This window comes from Callospermophilus lateralis, chromosome 13, assembly GCF_048772815.1.
Source record: "Callospermophilus lateralis isolate mCalLat2 chromosome 13, mCalLat2.hap1, whole genome shotgun sequence".
Classification (NCBI taxonomy): Eukaryota; Metazoa; Chordata; class Mammalia; order Rodentia; family Sciuridae; genus Callospermophilus; species Callospermophilus lateralis.
In genome coordinates this window covers 55,669,918-55,691,704 of record NC_135317.1, presented here as the reverse complement: position 1 = coordinate 55,691,704, position 21,787 = coordinate 55,669,918, and the positions used below count along the sequence as shown (strand labels likewise).

At 36.8% G+C, this 21,787-nt stretch overlaps 1 protein-coding gene and 1 pseudogene across 1 annotated transcript in view; one reads left to right on the top strand and one right to left on the bottom strand.

Moving 5' to 3' along the window:
- Positions 1 to 21,787, bottom strand: part of Drc8 (dynein regulatory complex subunit 8) — a 137,248-nt gene that overhangs the window by 18,809 nt on the left and 96,652 nt on the right. Inside the window, exon 3 of the mRNA XM_076831743.1 lies at positions 15,750 to 15,822. Coding sequence (XP_076687858.1) covers positions 15,750 to 15,822 — 73 coding nt within the window. The remainder of the gene's footprint in view (positions 1 to 15,749; positions 15,823 to 21,787) is intronic.
- LOC143379738 (small nucleolar RNA SNORA40) lies at positions 3,208 to 3,314 on the top strand (annotated as a pseudogene).

Sequence of the window (21,787 nt, the reverse complement as noted above, 5' to 3'; positions counted from 1 at the left end):
CAGCAGCACAATTCACAATAGCTAAACTGTGGAACCAACCTAGGGATAAAGAAAATATAGTATATATAACAATGGAATATTTATTCAGCATTAAAAGAGAATAAAATCATGGCATTTGCAGTTAAATGGATGAAGTTGGAGAATATTACGCTAAATGAAAAATTGTGCTCTATGTTTGTACTATGAATTGAAATGCACTCTGCTGTCATACATAACAAATTAGAATAAATAAAAAATATTTAAAATACAGACATTGTGTTTCTCAGTTTTAAAAATGTTATAATAGGGTATGGGAGTATAGCTCAGTGGTACTACCTAGCTTGTGTAATGCTCTAGGTTCCATCCCCAATACTAAAAAATATAATAATAATCACAATATAGTCACCATATTAAACCAAGGAGAAGGATAGTTTAAAATATTCTTACTCAAATCCAATCTCTAGCTTCAACATTTCTGACACAAGATCAGTTATGTCTACCTATTAAGGTGGTCTTAAAAGTTACATGAGATATGACATGATGGTGCTTTGTGAACTGTGAGTCTATGATGATGATTACGACCTTCAATAGTAGTGTTAATCTTTCTGGTTCTATGACATGCAGTGACACTTATTCCTAAAAGAATCCATCTCTGATACTGAAATTTCAGGCACTCCCTCACTGACCCACCACCCTATGGACATGTTTCTTCAGAAGTTAGGCCCTTCCTCCTATCTGTAAAATGCCATGTGAAATGTGGCAACTAAATGAGATAATGCATTAAATTGCTAGGCATATTGAATACCTTGTCCCTTGCCCTGGAAGATAGGATATGTGGTTAGCAGTGCTGCGTCCACCTCTACTGTTTACTTACAAAACCTCTTTAAAAGGAGAAGACTAACAGACATCCACCAAACTTCACATCCCTCCTTTTCAAAAGACAAAAACAAATAAATACATCCTGTTACTACAAATGTGAACGGAGCAAAGTAAGTTATAATCTATTTGCTTCATCTAAGAGGTGGGCCATTGTGCTGAAAAGTAACCCAGGCAGCATTTTTTTCATGTAAAGGTAATAAAAGTTCCCTACAGGATGGTCCCCAGCTGTAGCCTTCTAAAAACGGACCATTTCTAGTAAATTTTACTTAATAGTGTGCTGGCAGCTGTTTTCCCAGAAGGCCCTGATCGAGGCCCTGATCGGCCTGGCTTCTTGTCCTCCAAACAGTTATGATGGACAAGGTGACCTGAAAAAAATAAACAATTTTCACAGCCGCATGAAAAGGCCTCACCTTCCAAGGTACCACAGGACCTTCAGGCTCTTCTGGTCTCTGAATCCTTTTTCCTACCATAGAGACATCTCAGTAAATACATAAACACTTTGGGATTTTCAAAAATATCAGTATTCAAAGTCACAAAACATGCAGCCAGTACCATTTTTCATCCCACTTTGTTGTAAGTCAGTTTTCTTAGACAAGTTTCCATTTGAGGAAACACAGGCACTGACAGGTTAAGTACCTGTCTGAGAGCCACAAAGTCAGTCAGGTGTTTTGACAGGATCACAGCCTAGAGTTCTTTACTTTCATCTCCATAGTGAAATCATCAGGCCATCTCTTTTCTCATTATGGCATTATTTATTTTAGTGCCAAACTCAGTGAACAGGCACAATAAAACACACAGTAAACAAGATAATATGAGTAGTTAAGGCAATTTATAAAGCACCTATATTTCAACTAGTTTCAGGTCACCAAACAAGATACACATATGAACTTTTAAAAACTACCTGTAGTAAAAATATTTTTTAAAACTAGGAGCTATTTTAAGTTAGACTCTTAGGTTTTTTTTGTCTGTTTATTTTGTGGTACTGGGATTGAACCCAGGGGTGCTGTAACCCTGACTGACATCCCCACCCTTTTGTATCTTTATTTTTTTTTTAATTTTTTAATTGTAGATGGACACAATATCTTTATTATTTATTTGTTGGTTTGTTTATTTATTTATTTTGGTGCTGAGGATCAAACCCAGTGTCTCACAGATGCAAGGCAAGTGCTTAACCACTGAGCTACAAACCCCAGCCCCCTGTTTTTATTTTTCTGAGACAGGGTCTTGCAAAGTTGACCGGGCTAGCCTTGAACATGCAATCCTCTACTTCAGCCTCTGAAGTCACTGGGATTACAGGTGCATGACACCATGCATGCCCAGTTCAAGTTAAGACTCTTAGTAGTATATGTATAAATTTAGATATAAGTTATGTTTCAAAACCAAAACATAAATAAAATTTAGAATATATTTTTTTCTATCTTGAATAGACCAAAACAATAAAAATTGATTGGCATTAACCAAAAGTATTATCTTTATACCAAGTGAAAAATATTATTCTATCTCTTTATGTATGTGGTGGTGGTGTTGTCCCTTATGCACAGTAGAAAAGTGTTCTAATACTGAGTTACATACCCAGCCTAGAAATGAAAACGTTTAGAAAAATTATTTACTCTAAAGATTCCAGAGGCCATTGAACAAAAATGAGGGTATGAAATTCTTCTTCTTCCCCTCCCCCTCCCCCTTCTTCCTCTTCCTCTTCTTTCTCTTCCTCCTCCTCCTCTTCCTTCTTCTCCTCCTCCTCCCAGATATTGAACCCAGGGGCCTTTAACCCCTGAACCACATCCCCAACCCTTTTAATTTTTATTTTGAGACAAGGTCTTGCTAAGTTACTTAGAGCCTCACTAAGTTGCTGAGATTTGAGCTTGCCATACTCCTGCCTCGGCCTCCCAAGCTAGTGGGATTACAGGCATGCACCATTGTACCCAGCCGGATATGTGATTCTTTTGGGTTATAAATTATTTTTCTATTACTGAAGGTATTAAAATACATTGAATCATCTCTTTGTTGAACCTTGGGAGATTCCCTGAATCAGCTGGTGGCTAGACCAGGTAAATAGTAAGAACCATTCCAACTGTGAATGCCTACAACTTGGAAGTGATGGAAAAGGTTGATCAGAGATTGCTGGGCCATTAATTTCCCTGTTTATCACCTGAGGATGGGGCTCAAGGGCCCTCACTATATTGTTTTATTCCCATCCCCTACCCCTTCTCTCCACTTAGGGGTCAATGATCCTTCCAACCCCACTAGAGTTGCCTTATATTTGACAGAGTCCACAGGCACTCCACAATTGTCCTGCTATGATACTCTTCAAAACCATTTATACAGAAAGCAGTTATTTAAAACTGTGATAGCACCTGTGTGTATTATTGTTTAACTTATGGACAAAGACTTATAGACAAGTGCAACCCAGAACTCACTGTTCAGTATGAGTTTTGATACTTATAAGCAGGAATACTATATCTAAGATATCTTAAAGTGATGGGATATTGATAAATGAAAAGGATGGTTCTAAGATTAAGAAGTTAATAAAAGCACAGGTCATAAGGAAAAAAAAACTGTGTTACAATAAAATTAAAGAAAAAGCTTTATATTGGGTTGAGATTCAGATTAAGCAAAAGAAGAGTAATAAGTACCTGATAATAGTGTTTGCTATGGTTTGAGTGTGTCCCCCAAGGGTGCATTCATGTGTTGGGATTGTGATCCCCAATGTGGTGGTGGTTGAGGGGTGGGCATCATCCCTTACTCTGGCTTCCTTTCACATTATGTGATCTCTCCTTCTTTACATGCTCCTGTCATTGTGGTGCATTCACTTTCAAATGATGCTACCAAGAGAAACTGACCAGGACTATGTTCACTGAATTTTCAGCCTCTAAAACTTTGAACTAAATAAACCTCTTTCATTTATAAATACCTTACCCACAAGTATATTGTTATAGTAATGGAAAGCAAGCTAATACAGTGTTGAATAAAAAGTGATCTCCCATGTCATAGTATACAACAATATTTCCTTCTTAAAATATTAGTTTTAAAAACTAGATCACAGCATAGAAGAATCACTTTGATGTAATACTGAGTGGAAAAGATAAAATATTTTGGTTGTGTTTTAAGTGATGGATTCGAGAAAAAATATTCCCCTACTTTTTTCTTGTTCAATTTAATAAGCATGTATTTTAATAATGAAAACTTTATAATAGTATGAAGAATGGTTATGATATAATTAGGCAAAAAAAAGCAAGATATAGAATTTTATGCACTGAATTGTATTAGAAGATTACAGTCATGTTAAAAACAGGTACAGAAAAATTATAAGGAAGGAAGTGCACCAAAATACTAACAATGATTATATTAAAGTCATGAAATTGTTGGAACGGATATTTTTCTACTTATTTAAATTTTTGTATATAAATATTACGATAAAATTTTTTAAACAAAAAACTGTATCAGTCTATTGTCATGATTTTTGTTACATAAGAAATACATTTCCTTCATTTAAAAGAGGAAAAATCGGTATTTATATATTTCTCAGGGCCCTGTTTATCTGATGCTGATGATTAATGCGTTAGCATCATTTAACGTTTTTCTTCTAACTACAAATAAGCAATACTTGCAGTATATTCTTTTACAACATGTCCCTCTCATTCCCCTAAATTTGCCTATTTCCACTCAGAAGGAATGGCTAGGAACCTTTACTAGATATCTCCAAAGTCCCTGCAATCTATAATTCTTTAATTATATCATCTAACATTAACAAAAATTAGAACATATCTGGTCCATTCTCTCCCCTTTCCCAATGTAAAGATGTATAGGAACAATAGCAAAATATTTCATACCACCAACTAGTAAGATACCCCTTCCTTTGATATCCCTTCCTTTCCAATTCCCTGAGAAGGTTGGTACAATCTAACACTGAATGACATGAAACCATAGGGCTCATAGGGAACAAGAATGATATAATTTAGAGTCAGGCTGATGGAAATTCTTACTTCACAGGGATGTGGATTACATTGATCTCATTCTACTAACCAAAAGTTCAGTTCTGAAGTGCCAAACCAAACAAAAAACAAAAAAATCTCGGATACTTAACCAATTAAAAATGAAGATAAACTGTGATTTTTAACTTCTTGGATTTTGAGGTACATCTTGTATGATAAATTATTTTTCATTCAAGATGGAAAAGTATAGGAGGTGATTCAGTAAAGTCATTACACTTTTTAACTAGTTAGTAAGGAGTATCTATCACATTTTGACATCACAAGATTCTCAACATTATAAATTTTACATTAAATCACTGATCAAATATATACTTCTGAACATTTTTGTGGGTTTTCTCATTTAACTAAATGAGTAAGGACTGAATACAACCTCAAATATTTAAATGTACACGTATTTAAATTTTTAATTGTCACTTTTGTTAAAATGTTTAAAATTATCTTGAGCCAAATTAAGATGGGATTTTTTTTTTCCAGTTTTCTTGCTTCAGTATCCCTAATGTCTTCTACATGGTAAATGTTCAATAATTATTTGCTGAATTAATGAAGACTACCTCACAATTTTAAATTAATCTCACTCATGCAAATTTGCAATGTTGAGTCTGTTAATCAGACCTATTATAAAATTTTTTCATCAAATGTCTCTGTAGTCCTTTGCAAGCCTGAATTTCCACATTTGCTGCTAGGTATAATACCAGGTCTTACAAGCAGGCACTAATACTTGTGTTAAACGTGTAAAGAAAACATGCAAGAAACAGAATTGCAACCAGAATATGATAAGGCATATAAGAAGCAGTATAGCAGGTTCATGAAACAGAATGTTAGGTTTTGTTCTAGATGCTAAGGATTTAATGGTATGCAAAACAGATAACCTTTTTGCCTTCAGGGAGTTTGTATTTCAGAGGCCAGGGATGGACAAACAGATAAAAAAGATAATTTCTGATTGTGTTGAATACAAAAAAAAAAAAAACTAACACAAAGGATTGGACTGCCAATCCAGACTTATCAGAATCTAGGCTACTACTCAGTATCAAAAGTTATTTATAATTTCAAGGATACATGTGCACACAAGTACAGATGAAACATGGAGAAGTTCAGGATGCCAACACTGTTTCTAAGATTCTTTCTTGCCACATTAGGATGTGTTTTGACCCAAATTTAACTTATAAAGTCTCCAATTACTGTGAGTACTTAGAGGAAGAACACCCAAATTATTGGTAAGAGCAAGAACAAAGGGTATAAATAGGAATATGTTCATAATATTCTAGAAACAGCAAGGAAGCCAATGGTAGTAATGACAGGCCTGATCAGTTAGGACCTGGGAAGCCATAGTAAGTAAAAGTACTTGGTATTTTTTTTCTAAGTGAATTAGGAGCCTTAGAAGTAGAGTTCTAAGCAGTGGAGTGATCTTTTTTAAAGGATCCCTCCTTGACTGCAATGTGAAGAGTGAACTGCAGGGGCCAGAGTGGGAGCACAGGACGCACTTTAAAGTCTACTTTAGTAGTTCATAAAGAAATGACAATGGCTTGAACTCAGATGATGGATATAGAAGTGGTGATATGAGGTCAGATTTATAATTTGAAGGTAGTAGATGTCGTAAATTGCTGATATATCATACACTGGATTTTTTTTTTAAATCTAACTTTCTAATTTCTCTTTTAACTATCAAGTTTAGTTGCATTTATTTTCTGCTACCTTTGGATTACCAAAGTATACATATAATTTGTACTCTATTATAGTTAACCTTGATATTTAAAACATGTATCTTACATACTATAGTCGCCCAGTGAGTTACTTCTAATATTTAGTAATGCTCCCTTTTAAAAAGATTAAAAGATTAAAAATTGGGAATGTAGCTGACAGGTGCACGCACAACACGTATAAGGCCCTGGATTCAAACCCCAGCACTACAAAACAAAACGCACACACACACACACACACACACACACACACAGATTATTTACTGATATCTCACATAGATTTATGTTATTTTTCTCCAGAGTATTAATATTGCTATTTTCTGGTTAATTAATCAAATATCAATGGAATTTCAGAGTTAAAGAGGCAAGTTGCACATATACATCTACTTCACTTTCTTTCAAACCTCACTAAAATTTCAGTAAACGAATTTATGTATTTATTTATTTACTTTCTCTTTGCAGAGTTGGGGATCAAAACTAGCATGCTAAGCAAGCACTCTATCATTGAGCTGTATTCCCAGTCCAGTAAATAAATATTTTCTTAAACTTACTAAGGGAGAATAGAAAAGGATGCAATGAAAATAAGATTTTGGAAGCTGGAAAGCAGATGGATGAGTGGCAGTGATCTACTAGAATCAGAAAAAGGAAACCTCAAGCCAGCAGTGGGTAAAGAATTCTCACAAAGCATGGGTTGCTTCAAGAACTGGAGGTGACTAAGTAGGTTCTAAAATTAGGAGCACTAGCATAAAATATGTTTGAAAAATGAACCCATAAATCCCTTCTCAGTTTCTTCCTAGGTAACTACCTCTCTCTCTGACCCAGCAGGAGTCTAGAGACAAATCCTCTGCAGAGTATAAAACAGAAGGTGCCTTAACTGGCAGCTAGGTGCTTTTGCTTCCCGGGCAGAAGACTAGAAGATTCTATTCTGAGAAATCAAGACTGCAAAAGAGAAAATTCACAGATTCTGATGTTGGTGAGGCTCAGAATACCCAATGATGAAATTTAAACTTGACCAGCTTCATGCTCAATTTGTTAATGAGCTGACAGCTCTGACACATGAAAAAAGCTACTAACAGAAAGAAAGATGAAAACAAATATGAATATCAACTTGAAGAGATTATACAAAGAGAAGAAAATTTTAAATAAGCTATCACCAATATTTCAGAGATGAAACCTCTGAAAATGGAGCTATTGAAGAGAGGGACTCTTAAGAACAAAAACAAGCTACTGAAAATTAAAAACAGCAGAAATGAGAAACTCAATAAAAATATTGTAAGAGAAAGTTCAAGAAATCTACCAGAGACAGAAAGTTCAAGAAATCTAACAAAAAGAGACAGAAACAAAAGTAAAAAATAAGAATGTAGCATGGTAAACAAATAAAAATAAGAAAATAAGAAATATAGAAGAGTAGCCCAGGAGCACACAAATGAATAGTAGGAGTCCCAAAAGAGATAACAAAGAAAATTAATGGGTAGTTAAAAATCATTTTAAAAAAATCACAATAAAATTTCCTAGAGCTAAACTGTGTAAGTCTCCAAAAGTTTGAAAATGTCCACCAAGTATCTAACACAGATGGAAGGATCAACCCAAGGTAAATCATTGTGAAATTTCAAACACTGGAGAAAAACAGATTGTCTAGCTGGAGGAATAGTTTCAAAACTCTTAATAAAGACCTTGAATGTGTAATTCTATCCCCACTAGCCAAGTCATTTTCAAACATACAAAGTCTGAAAATTTTACTTTCAATGCACTCTTTTCCAAGAAGCTATCAAAGCATGTGCACAAATGATACAGGAACTAGAAAGAGAAATCTGGTCTTTTCCTCAAGACTAACATTAAACAAAGACGAGTGGGGGGGAGAGAAAGGGAGAGAGAAGGGAAAGCATATGGAAATGGTAGGAGACCTTCAATGTTACACAAAATTATAAGAGGTTGTGAGGGGCAAGGGGGAGGGAAAAAAAGGGAGAGAATTGAACAACAGCAGAGGAGGTAGAGAGGGAAGATGGGAGGGGAGGGGAGGGGAGGGGAGGGGAGGGGGGATAGTAGGGGATAGGAATGGTAGCAGAATACAACAGTCACTAATATGCCATTAAGTAAAAATGTGAGTGTGTAACCGATGTGATTCTGCAATTTGTATTTGGGGTAAAAATGGGAGTTCATAACCCAATTGAGTCAAATGTATGAAAGATGATATATCATGAGCTCTGTAATGTTTTGAACAATCAATAAAAAAAAAAGAAAGAGAAATCTGGGATATAAAGAAATCCAACTCTGAAGAGGGAAAATGAAAATTCCCAGGAATATCATAGGACTCCCAGAATGACAAATGCACAGGTACAGGGGTTAACCATTCCATATTGAAGTTGTTTAAGCAAAGAGATAGCTAAATTAAGGACTATCAGTACTAAAATCTCCTTGTCATGGCATCCTATTTTTACCCAACAGAATTCCAGGATAAACCTGGCCCAGTTCTTTTGGATCACTGACCTACTGTTATTATGTGTTGGTTGGTAGTTCTTGCTCAGTCTTCTATGCCTCACTCCTTGGCCCTGATGAGAACTTCCAATTTAGTCCTAAGTAACTTTTTACTTTAACCTAATTCTAAAAACTAGCAGATCATGGTGAACTTAAAAATAAAAAACACAGAGCAGCTAATTCCTTTGGGTTATTTTCTATGGAACATTCAACACCTGGTTCACATTACAGCTCTTTCTGATGACAGCTATGGCAGCCATGAAAATGCACCTCTTTAATCTCCACTTGAAGGAAATATAATCAAATGATGCCCCAGACATCATATTTGAGCCAAAGCCACACTTCCCATGGGCTGTTCCCAGACAATAATAGTGTGGCAGGGACACTAAAAAAGTCCCATGCCTGCAAAGGGAGACTCCTCTGCAGGGCAAGTCAGACTGAGGACTATCTGTTAAGCCTTGTTTTCTAGAACTGCTGCCAGATGTCTAGCTCTCTTCCTAACTAACCTTCCTTCCTTCCTTCATCTCTCCATCACAGGGATCAGACCACCCTGCATTCTGACACCTTACCCAGCTTCTACTGGCTCTGACATCCCCTTCATGGGTATTCTCTCCAGTAAATTTCTTGCACATGTCATGTTTATTGTTTGCTTCTTGCAGTACCCAAAGCATCGCAAGTGGTGCCAGAAGTAGTACAAGAACACAAGCAGTGAGATGGAGATCCAAGCCAGGTTTTTTCTCTGCTGTGTAGCTAAAAAGGATGATGTCCTAAGTGGCAATTAGACCACTGTCAGCCTCTGGCAATTGATTGCTAAAGATTTCAGCAAAGGTGACCTCCAAAAATGCCATGAAAAGGAATGTCCTTGTAGGTGCCACAATTCAAGCATTTGGACTATAAGAGAGGAACAGTGCCTACAAAGCAACAGAGTTGGCTGTAGTTTACACTGATGCCCTGTTGAGGAATAATGAGAAACGGAGGGCCACTGTCAACAGACAAAGGATAGATTGAAAGCCATAAGGGCTCTTCAGTAGTTTACAAAGAAACTCTTATCTCCTGTAACCGGCTCAGTTATGCAACATATAAAACAGGAGGGATAAATTTCTGTGAAGGATAAGATAATTATTTTAGGCTTTGTAGGCAATATAAGATCTTTGTTGCATATTTTTCTTGTTTGTTTTTAGAATACTTTAATAAATGTTAAAACTGGGCTGGGGTTGGTTATAGCTCAGTGGTAGAGCGCTTGCCTCACAAGCATGAGGCACTGGGTTCGATCCTCAGCACCACATAAAAAATAAATAAATAAAAATGTTAAAACCATCCTTAGCTCAGCCTATACAAAACAGGCTGTGGGAAGGATTTGGCCTGTAAGTTTTGATTTGACATCCCTGAAATAGAAAACATAACAACTTAGTATATCCAAAGGTGTTTAAATGCTTAGCCAACAAAGGTATTTAAGGTCAAGGTCCTGATTGCAAAACCCTGGCATGCTGACATGTGGGATGCAGCAATCCAGATGGAGGCCCCTGAGGATGGTGGTTGGGTAGATCTCTTGGACACTCTGGACATGCACCTTTATCCAAGCACGTGGTGGCACTTCTGCTGTGCTGCAGAAGACTCACCAGGACCCTTGTCTAGAGCTGCCCCACCTCCTCTCCTAGCAGACAGATTGATAAAACGTGAGTTAAACCCCAGCATAACCTGGCCTGATACTGGAAGAATGAGGCTATACACTGAAATAGCAAAAGAAATTAGCATGAATTGGAAGAAGCTAGCTAAGTTATCTCTGAGATAGGATGAAAGTGAATGACCAAGAAGGCTGGAATACAGCACAAGATAAGTAAGAATGCTTTAGGTCCTTTCTCAGGACATAGGACCTAACACATTGGCAAGGAACCAAGAGATAGAGCAAATTTGCTGCCAGGATGGCCCTTAAGGACCTAAATCAAGTGATGGCCAAACAGTGAGTAAAATAGAAAGGTCAGCTAATAGGTGAGCAGGCTGGAATGGATATATCATGTATGAGTCAGAAAACCCACCTGAAGATTATGTTCCATGGGAAGAGAGTAGAATGGACAATGTATTGCTCATTAAGAACCCCATGAACATGCTGGTGAAAAAGGCAATAGCATTACTAAGTTCTGCCATGGTCTCCTCCGCAGGCCTGAGTTGACAAGATTAGGCAGTCATAAATCTGGATTTGTTAATACCTATGGAATGATTTGCCAGCCAACTCCCTGAAACCTTGGTAACAGAAACCAGATAAGAATTGCTAAACCACAGAAGCTAAGAGGTCTCATATCATGACCAGTAAGGTGGAAGAGGGAGCTAAGGGAAATTGCAGAGATGCTTAATAGAACAGTGAGTGAGAAGTAAAATAGATGGATAGCCAACAAGGATGCTTCTTAACATCTAAAACCAAGAAAGGTCAAGAATGGAAGAGCACAGAAGGCTGAGGATGGTCACCCCAATAAAAGGCACAATGCTTGCTTAGTTCCTAAGCCTCAGTTAATAATTTTACCTACACAGGTCTTATTTATCAAAATCTTTTAGTTCTCCTTTAAAATTAATTTAAATCCTCCATAATTCCACTTAGATTTGAACTTCAAAGAATATAAACCTCTAAATATCCTTTCTACTTGTATTAAAATGCTATTATGTCCTTCTGGTTACCACATGCTGTAAATCCGAGAAACTTAATATCAAAGGAAGGACTGTCAGGTAAACTGTATGTCAACAAGATTTCTACTGACCCCTCTCATAGCTGCCAGTTTTTAGAATATCACAAACAGGAAGAAAAGCAAGTAACTAAATATAGAATATTGCATGGATGATGATAGTGATTTTTTAAATGGTCTATAATAAGAGATTTTTTTCAATGATCTATTTCAAGAGAAACATAAGATTTCAAGTTGATCTTTGGGAAGCAAAGAGTTGAAACTGTAGAAATTAAAGAGAGAATTGGGTTTCTACACAACATTCAAGTGGACGAGAACTATGGAAGTGAACACAGATTTCAACTTTTTATAGAATAATTTTAAAGCATATACACAAATAGATTAAAATAGAACATTTAGCAATATGACATGTTCCCTTAGATGTTTATTAAAAGCTTCAATTTCCTATAGACATTTGATAAATGTGTGTGTTTTCCCCTTGTTTATTTGGGAAAGTTCAAAAAGGATAGTGAAAGCTATTTTAAGTACATTACTAAAATTTAGCTAGAATAAACTGTAGTGTTATACAAATACAGAAAAACACAGGTTACTGATCCCCATTGATCCATAACTTTTTTAAACATTTTGTAATTTTCAAAGGCCATGTTGATGTGCCTATGAAAAAGGTAAAGGCAAAATAAAACTTTGGACTAGAGCAGTGGCATATAATTGTAAACCCAGCAACTCAAGAGGCTGAGGAGATTTACAAGTTTAAGGCCAGTCTCAGCAACTTAGTGAGACACTTTCTCAAAATAAAAAATAAAAAAGGCTGGGGATGTAGTTTGGTGGGAAAGCACCCATGGTTTCAATCCCTAGTACCAAAAAATAAATAAATAAATACAAATGAAAACAAGAACTTGAGACCTAAGCATCCACTGTGGCTAAGTGCCCAAATCAGTGAGACAGTTTATGGTAGAGAGTCACCTGCAGAGCAAGCAAACCCAAATAAGCACCAAATGTCCACCAAATAACAGGTGACTTCTTACAGCTATTAAATTTAATCCTAAGAAAAACATTTATTATCATTGTACTTCTTTGGCAAAAGTGGAACTAGGTTTTGAAAAACCAAGCAGCTCTCTGCACATAGTTATAGGCAGAGACTATAGATTTAATCCAGATCTTCTGATACTAGCTGTAGTATTTGTTCTACTTTGGCAAACCTTTCTTGTAAAAAGCCAGATAATAAATATTTCAGGTTTTGCAAGCTGCAGAGTCTCTGCCCACACTACAACCTTGTGATAAGAAAACAGTTATAGATAACGTGTTAATAAATGGATCTAACCAATGTTTTATAAAAATTCATTTACAAATATAAGTGGTGGGAAGAAATCAATTTGGCCAGTGTTATAGCTTGCCAATCCTAATATACATTAAAACATTAATATACATGAAAAATTACTATGGGTTTACACTCTAAAGATTCTCCTTTTCTGACCTTCAGAGTTATTTTTCATTTCTGCTCTGCTTATTCTACTGAACACTCAACAATTATTATGACATCATATATTCATCTTCCCATTTCTAATTCTGCCCTAGTGCACTGGGCTGCCTCTCTCTAACACCAATTCCTTTTATTTTTAGGATAAACACTTTAAGGTATCTTTCTTTTCTTTTCTTTTCTTCCTTTTAATGTGAATACCAATACAGGAAAAATGTTTTTTTTTCTCCTACTCTTAGTAAAAATACCTTTTTGGAATCTCAAAATGGAAAAAGAATGCATTCTTAAAATTTTCAATATACTCACTGAATATTTTTAAATGTTAATGAAAACTTGATACTGCTTTCTATTTTCCAAGGTACTAATATCTGTGCAACAGTGTCATCTTTGTAATCTTCCATGACTTAATTATATATATTTCTCCAGGATTCAAAACATGTCTTGTTAGATATCATTCTTTTTATATATATATGCATTTATTTTTTTAGGTGTAGATGGACACAACACAATGCCTTTATTTTTATGTGGTATTGAGGATTGAACCCAGGTCCCGCCCGTGCTAGGCAAGCACTCTACCGCTGAGCCACATTCCCAGCCCCAGATATCATTCGTTTTTTGGGGGTAGGGTGGGACTGGGGATTAAACCCAGCGGTGCTCTACCACTGGACTACATCACCGTCCTTTTTTATTTTTTATTTTGAGACAGTCTTGCTAAATCACTGAGGCTGGTCTCAAACTTGTGAATCTCCTGCCTCAAGCTCCCTTGATGCTGGGATTACAGGACATATGTCACTCACCATTTAACTTACTCCATTTACTTTGAAGCAAATTTTGAAGTATTATTATAGAGAAACTGTCTTGTCCAGATCACAATTCCTTCTCTTCAACAAAACAATGCAGAAAAAGAAGGTAAATAAAATTTCACTTCTTTGCCTTTCTCTCTTATCCTCTTTTTTTTTTTTTTTTTTGAGAGAGAGAGAGAGAGAGGGAGGGAGAGGGAGGGAGGAGAGGAGAGAGAGAAATTTTAATATTTTATTTTTATTTTTTTAGTTTTCGGCAGACACAACTTCTTTATATGTGGTGTTGAGGATCGAACCCGGGCCGCACGCATGCCAGGCTAGCGCGCTACCGCTTGAGCCACATCCCCAGCCCTTATCCTCTTTATTAATCTCTGGTCTCTGCCAAAACTCACAAACTTAGATAAGCAATTCTGAAAAGCTTCTTCTCCTGCTGTGGTTCAGGTAGCTTTATCCCCCTAAGGTCTGTGCTTTGTTGAACTGAAAGCTGCACTTAAAATTAGATTAGGGCTGAAGGTTTGGCCCTAATAAAATAAATAAAGTGCATGCCTAGCATGAACAGGGTCCCTAGTTTCAAAGGAAGAAAAAGGGTAGGAGGGAGGAAGGGAAAAGGAAAATAAAAGAAGAAAGAAGAACAGGGAAGGATGGAGGGAGGGGAAGATAGTAGGCAAAAAAAGCCAAACAGAAACAAAACAGGAAAGCCAAACAGGACATGAAAGGTCTCTGGTCTTGTGTTGCTCATCTGTTGCTTTAACTCTCCAGAGACTTAGCTATAGGAGGCTATGGTTTGGGATTAAGCTCCTGTATTGGGCTCCAAAAGACCAGGCTAAAAATCAAAATGGAGTCATACTAAAGTTCAAGATCATCAAACCCAAACTAAATTGTTATCTTCTTTTCCCAGCAATCAAGAGACAGAGAATAACCAAATATTTCAAATAGACCATTTTGGATTGGCATAATAAACATAATAAATGTTTTAACCACCCCCCCCAACACACACACAAAACCTGGTGATAATCAACCAGTTATTTTACTGTTGTTCTGTCTTCCTATGCCTGCCTTATAAAAAAGTAAAATAACTAATAGTCTTTGTTCTTTGCTTCTACTTTCTTTGGCTTTTCTCTATAAAATCAACTCCTCTGCTCAGTTCATATGCTTAGTCTACTTTATGGAATGAAGTGTTTTTCAGTTTAGGATCACAAAATAAAACCAATCAAGATCTTTAAATTTGTTGTGTTTTTTTTTTTTAACATCAGTATTTCAAATAATGGTCAATATAAAGTCAGGATATATAAATATAAATATATTTTTATTTATATATAAATAAAGTCAATATAAAAAATAAACTTATTATTTTGTTACTAATTGTTGTTCTGAAAGCTTTTTAAATTTCCTCTAATAATTATAAATTCCTTAAACTCAGCTTCTTTTTCTGCTTCTATTTATTTATTTACTATATGCCTTTCATTTGTCATTGGTCTTTCTGCATATGGTCAGTACATTGTATCTGTTGGCCTTTCCTCACCTAATTTTAAAAAGAGGATAATATTAAAGTGGATTTTATTAGATTAATTATGTTACTTGATAATAGTAATTTCTTCAATATATGATTTAAGTTTTTTAGGTCAGCTGGTTGATATACACAGCTGCCCTATTCTTTTCAAAAAACACATTCAGTAGTTTAAAGAATTTTTAATTTCAAGTAAGGATTACAAAAAAAAGTTAGGAGTCAGAGCCTAGGAGAGTTGGTTGGGCAAAATTTTCTCAGCCCCACCTACCTCTGCAAGTAGATCATGCAGCTCTCCTTCACTAGGGCAGCATCCTAATGACCTGATAATTGTCCCAATTTCTCTACGGGGGAAAAAAAAAACAAAACACTGTCAATAGTTTGAGAATAAACTCTTAAACGGCAAGTATTATATAAATTACCCAGTTAAATAATTATCTCAATGATTTCAGATCATAGGTAGCATAGAAAACCAAATCACTCTCAAATGGGGCCTCCATTTATTGCCATCCATCCAAGCTGACAACCTATGCTGGGTTCACAAAATCTGACTACTTCAATAACTTAAGAAAACTACGAAAAAAGCACACAGAGTTACCTTTTCAAAATCCGGGGATGGCTCTGTGACCTTAGGGGTTCATAGAAAGAGAAAGAGCCACAGGAATTCTTTATTCTTATATAGGGGACACAGTAGGGGAGTTTTCATGAAACATTCTATCCAAAAAAGGGCAAAGGGTAGGATTACAAAGGGACAAGGAGGCAGCCCACTCCAGTTGGGCAACACCAACTCCCAGAGCTGCACCTTTCAATCCGAGCAGAGGCAAGTCCACTTGCATTTCAATAGGTGTGATACCAATCCAGTACCTCTTTACTCAGGACTTAAAGGTGTATGCACAGCTCCTGTCCAGGGCGGCCCCCAATACTCATGGTTATAAAAGAGATTTTCTGGGGAAAGGAAAAGGCAAACAAATGAACCAAAGAGAGATGAAAGAAATGTTTTCACTGACTGGCGTCAGTGAAACCTTTCCTGGGCCAAAATTAAAAAGTCCTAGAAAAGGAATAAAACGAGAAAGAGGGAGAGCAAGAATAAGAAATGCCCACCTCTTGCCAGCTGATTTTAATTGTTACTTACTTAACTCTTTGGTCCTGAGTTTTCACATCTGTAAAATTAGGATGCTGATATCTACCCCCAGAAGTTTGTGGTGCAGTTTACATTAGTGACAGAAGTAAAATGGAGGAGTATTTTAAAGGAGGGTCTGTAGTGCCACACTGCCAGGGGTCAAATCCTAGTTCTACAACCTGCCAGAGCAGGTGGGTATCCGATTATGTCTCCTAGTAGGTAGAACACTGCATCTTTCTCCAAACACTTAGAACTGAAATGAAGACACACTAAGACACACTAAGAATCAAATATAATACTATATAACCATATATGTAATATATATTATATAATACATACAACATAGCATATATAATACTATATAGATAGATAGATAGATAGATATAGATATAGATAGATTAACTACTATAACATGAAGCACAGCTCTTGGGAGAGTAGCCATGCAAAAAATTACTCCTTTTCCCCTCCCTTACATTGTTGTATACAATGTAATTCAGTTCAACAAATAATCTAAGAAAAGCATAAATTCTATTTAATGCTCTCTGGATATAAAGATCAGAATTTGTATTCAAATTTAATAACTTCCACTAAAAATTATTAAAATTAAGGTCATAGTATTTGAATACTAACTTAACACAATTTCCCTTAAATAGAATATTTCTTTATCATTCTGGATAAATTTAGTGGAATTTTATTTACTCCCTATTTTACTGGGAAAACATTTTAAGTAAGAATTTTTGAATTCTTCAAGAGGTTGCAGGATGAGTACAAACTTAACAGAAAAACCTAAACAATAACTATGGAGGACAGGATTATTTTCATTAATATTTTCCTTTATAATAAATGAAGGGAAAACAAAACATAAAGGTCAACTTATTTCATACCTCCTATGAGTAACTATAGTCATAGTTTTTGTGTTATTTTTTATGTCTATATCCCAAACCTAAGCAGAATCTGAACATGATGGTATTACCGGAAACTAAAAATATTTCTAAGATTACACTTTCTCTCAATACATCCCTAAAGGTGTTCTGTGAAAATGGACAACAGCAATGAAGTAAATATGCTATGTGAAACATCAGACTGGCCACTGTATACATGATAAAACATAGATAATGAGGCAGGGACAAAAAATGTGATTTTTGTAAGGATAGACTTTCCCCTTTACAACATTCTAGGCCTCTTAGCACATTGACTTAGAGAACTGCTTAAAACTTCAGAGTCAGAGGGACAAGCTAAAGCTGTGTCAACTTACACACAAAAGGGAGGACAGGAAAGGTAGGTGGGAAAGAGACCTGATAGGCCTTGCAGGCAAGAATTTTGAAAGGGGTAAATGGAAGAAAAAAAGTTCTAGGGGCTGGGGATATGGCGCTCGCCTGGCATGCGTGAGGCACTGGGTTCGATCCTCAGCACCACATAAAAAAATAAAATAAAGATATTGGGTCCACCTAAAGCTAAAAAATTAACATTTAAAAAAAAAAGGAAGAAAAAAAGTTCTAGGCTTGTGCTTTCCAATATACTAGCCACTAAACTGTATCTGACTATTTAGCATTTGAAATGTGACTAGTCCAAAGTGAGATGTACCAGAAGTAGAAAATGTGCACAGATTTCAAAGATAATATAATGTCGGGTTTCTAAAAGGCTCACGGGTCACTCCAGTTGAACTGCGCTGACTGGGCTGCACAAAATAACCACACAAGAGACACAAATACTTTTTTCTTTGGGGTCACTGTGACAGCTCCTCTGACCTTAAGAGTCCGCAGGAAGAGAGAGAGGGAGCACGCGCTGACCCCTTTTATTGAGGAGAAGCTATTCAAATGAGGCAAGAGGTCAGATTTCTGGGGGGCTGAGTCTATCTTGTTGATGTTCACTGTCAGCAGGTTGACTGACATCTAGGTAGACCACACCCAAGGGCACAGTAAGAAAAGGGGACACACACAAAGCACTTCCATGAAACATTCTGTCCTAAACAGGGCAAGGGGTTATATTACAAAGGAACAGGTGAGCATATCTCCACCCATGGGGATGTAGGAAGGCACGCCCAGGCACAAAGACACAGTCACTCGAACCCTAGAAGAGCGGGGCAGTCTAGCAGCATGGGTGCCTGATTCCACATCGCCCAGAAGGGGAGTTAACTCAGTCAAGTGCGAGGTTAGTCTCCCACATATTCCCCCTTTCTTAAAATTAAAAAAAAAAAAAAACTGGGAAATTATCTTTCAGTCACTGGATTCTTGGTCCGAGGTTATCATGATCTGCTATTGAAACACAAAAGGAATTAGTAGAAAACATCTCATTTTAATAACACAATCAACTTGAAAGATCCAGGTTATTATTATTACTTTGCCAAACACTCATCAGAAGATTCTTAATCTTTTCCCAATTTTATTGGGAAGCATTGCATTTGGCCATAGTAACATAGACATTTTCATTGGCATGGCATTTAGGCTTCTCCATAAACCACAGAGCAGAGGGCTCATTCACATTATTCATTACATTGTCTTGTAGAGCATTATTACTTAGTTCTCATCCTTCCATCAACACTTATCTGACCATGAAGAATTTTGGAAGTAATTTAAGTCAAACATTAAGAAAATCCATACTGGGGCTTGGGATGTGGCTCAAGTGGTAGCGTGCTCACCTGGCATGCATGAGGCACTGGGTTTGATCCTCAGCACCACATAAAAATAAAATAAAGATATTGTGTTCACCTAAAAAACTAAAAAATAAACATTTTTAAAAATTAAAAAAAAAAAAAGAAATTCCATACATTGTAAGTTTTAAGACATAGCCACAAAGGCTGCAATTTGAAAAAAAAAAAAAAAGGAATAATATTTAAAGTAGTCATTTGGGGCTAGGGATGTGGCTCAACCGGTAGCGCGCTCGCCTGGCATGCGTGTGGCCCGGGTTCGATCCTCAGCACCACATACAAAGATGTTGTGTCCGCCGATAACTAAAAAATAAATATTAAAAATTCTCTCTCCCTCCCTCCCTCTCTCACTCTCTCTTAAAAAAAAAAAAAAAAAAGTTAAAAAAAAATAAAGTAGTCATTTTAGGGATTATGAGGCCAGCAGCTTGCTTAGGTCTGGTTAATTGACATACACCTGTTTTAAAGCCTGAATATTAACCTCAGCATATTATAGCTCTGAAATATTAGCTGGCAATAACTAATGATACAGTAAGTTGTATTCTTACAGGTTACAGGATATTTATCATCTTTTCTCTTAATTTTCACATTTAAAGAGTCTATTAGGTCTGTCAGTAATGTAAATACCCTTGGAAAATCTATTTTAATAATCTTTCTGACAATTGTCCATATATAGTGTTAATCATTAAAGACCAGCATAATTGGCTGGTTTAGGTCTTTCATATGCTGTCTTGCATACGTTCCTGTCACTGGTGTGGTCAATTAGTTGCTAGGCTATCTCAGTCATGGGGAGTAGAGATGCGGGATCAACACACAGACTACGGGAGCTGGCGAGAACTGGCTGGTGACAAACCTCAAGTTAACGTCCAGTAGCTCAGTCTCTTTTTGGAATGCACACAACTGTTACAGGGTTCAAGTGGGGCGTGCCTGTCAATCATACATAAACAAGATAATATTCATAAGCCAATCATCTTCTGCCTAATGTACCCACATGTGAGGAAACTCTAAATATTGCTGTCATGGTGGAAAGTAATCTGGAAGAGTCTTTGTCCCTAAGGGAGGGGGCTTACTGAGTCAGGAATTTCATGCCCTGAAGCTCCTGACTCTCATGCTAACCACAGGTGCTGAGGATGTGGTTTCATTGATGGCTGGCTAGAGCAGAGCACCCCATCTTGCAGGTGTTCCCGTCAGGCCTGAAGGACTGTGGATTCCTCAAGTACTCCAAGATGCTCATAGCTGCTAGTTGCATCTAAAAGTTATTCCAACATTTCCTTCCCTTTTATTAAATTTGTTGCCAAAGGATAACCATGATGAAAGAAAGGAAAAGGGAAAAGCATAGAAAAAAGAGGTAAGAACCAAGAAAGAGAAAAGAGGAAACATCCAGACATGGCCCATTCCTGTAGCTGCAGTTGTTTCCTGCTGTGGTGAGCTGGCAGTTGCTGTTGACTAGGTCTCTGTCTGTCACTTGGGTTCCAATCTGAGCTGGACGTGGGGAGCAAAGCAGTCATGGGGGCAGGAGACCTCTCTCAGAAAGGATAAAGAAGAATTAGGCCTTTGCACAGGTCAGGGAGTGAGATTCTGTGCCTCACCTCTGTTGGTCCCCAAGTTTTCTCCTGATGGCCCCTCTGTGGCTGTGCCTGACTTAGGTTGTTCCTCCCTTGAGGAATCTTACCCATCTTTGACTAACCAGCCATCCTCCAGGGCCAAACAGGGTAATGTGGAGTGTGCAAGGCATTATCCCCAAGAGGGCTCTCTGTCTCCTTTATAAATAATGCCCCCGTGGTCTCCACACCGGCATTTACCTTAGGATCAAAAAACTCAGGTTTCTTCTCTGTGGAGGGCCCAGTTCACAGCACTGGGCTGGTGAGGCTGTGTTCAGGAAGGAAGGAAGGAGAAAGGCCACAGACAAACATTAATATTGTGACAAAGCTGAGAGGGACAGATAGATGAAGAGGAGAGCAGTGCTAAAACTCAGGGCATGATCCTTCATACAGAACTGGCCCTTAGTTGGTGTTACTTACATCTGGTCTATATTCGCCATCCATATGGATGCGGGAGAATCTGTTATTCTAACACTGTCTTTTTCTTAAAAGATACTTCCAGACAGCCTGTTTATTAGAATCAATATATAATTGACCATTACAGTCAGTACAATTATCTAGTTATATGAGTGGATCTTCTAGTCCACACTGTAATGTACATTACAGATGGACCTGGGAAATGGGTCCATACAAGTCTTTTCATAATTTTTACTTACCTGACAAGCTCATGAAGCTGCATGTTTGTAAACTCTGTAGTTGGAAATTGACCTTCCTGTGCCAGGTTTCTCAGTCATTATCATGATGACTGGTTTAAACTCTCTTTTGATATCTGACTTAATTTACTGAATAGTGTTTAATAACATTAAGACTCTCAATATTATAATTTAAGAAAAAATTTGAACTATTTTGTAAGATCTAGTATGTCTCTGGGGTCCTGTATTCCCCCTTTTTTTTATTTAATAAAATTGAGTAAAGGCTTGGCATAAGTTATAGCATCATTACTT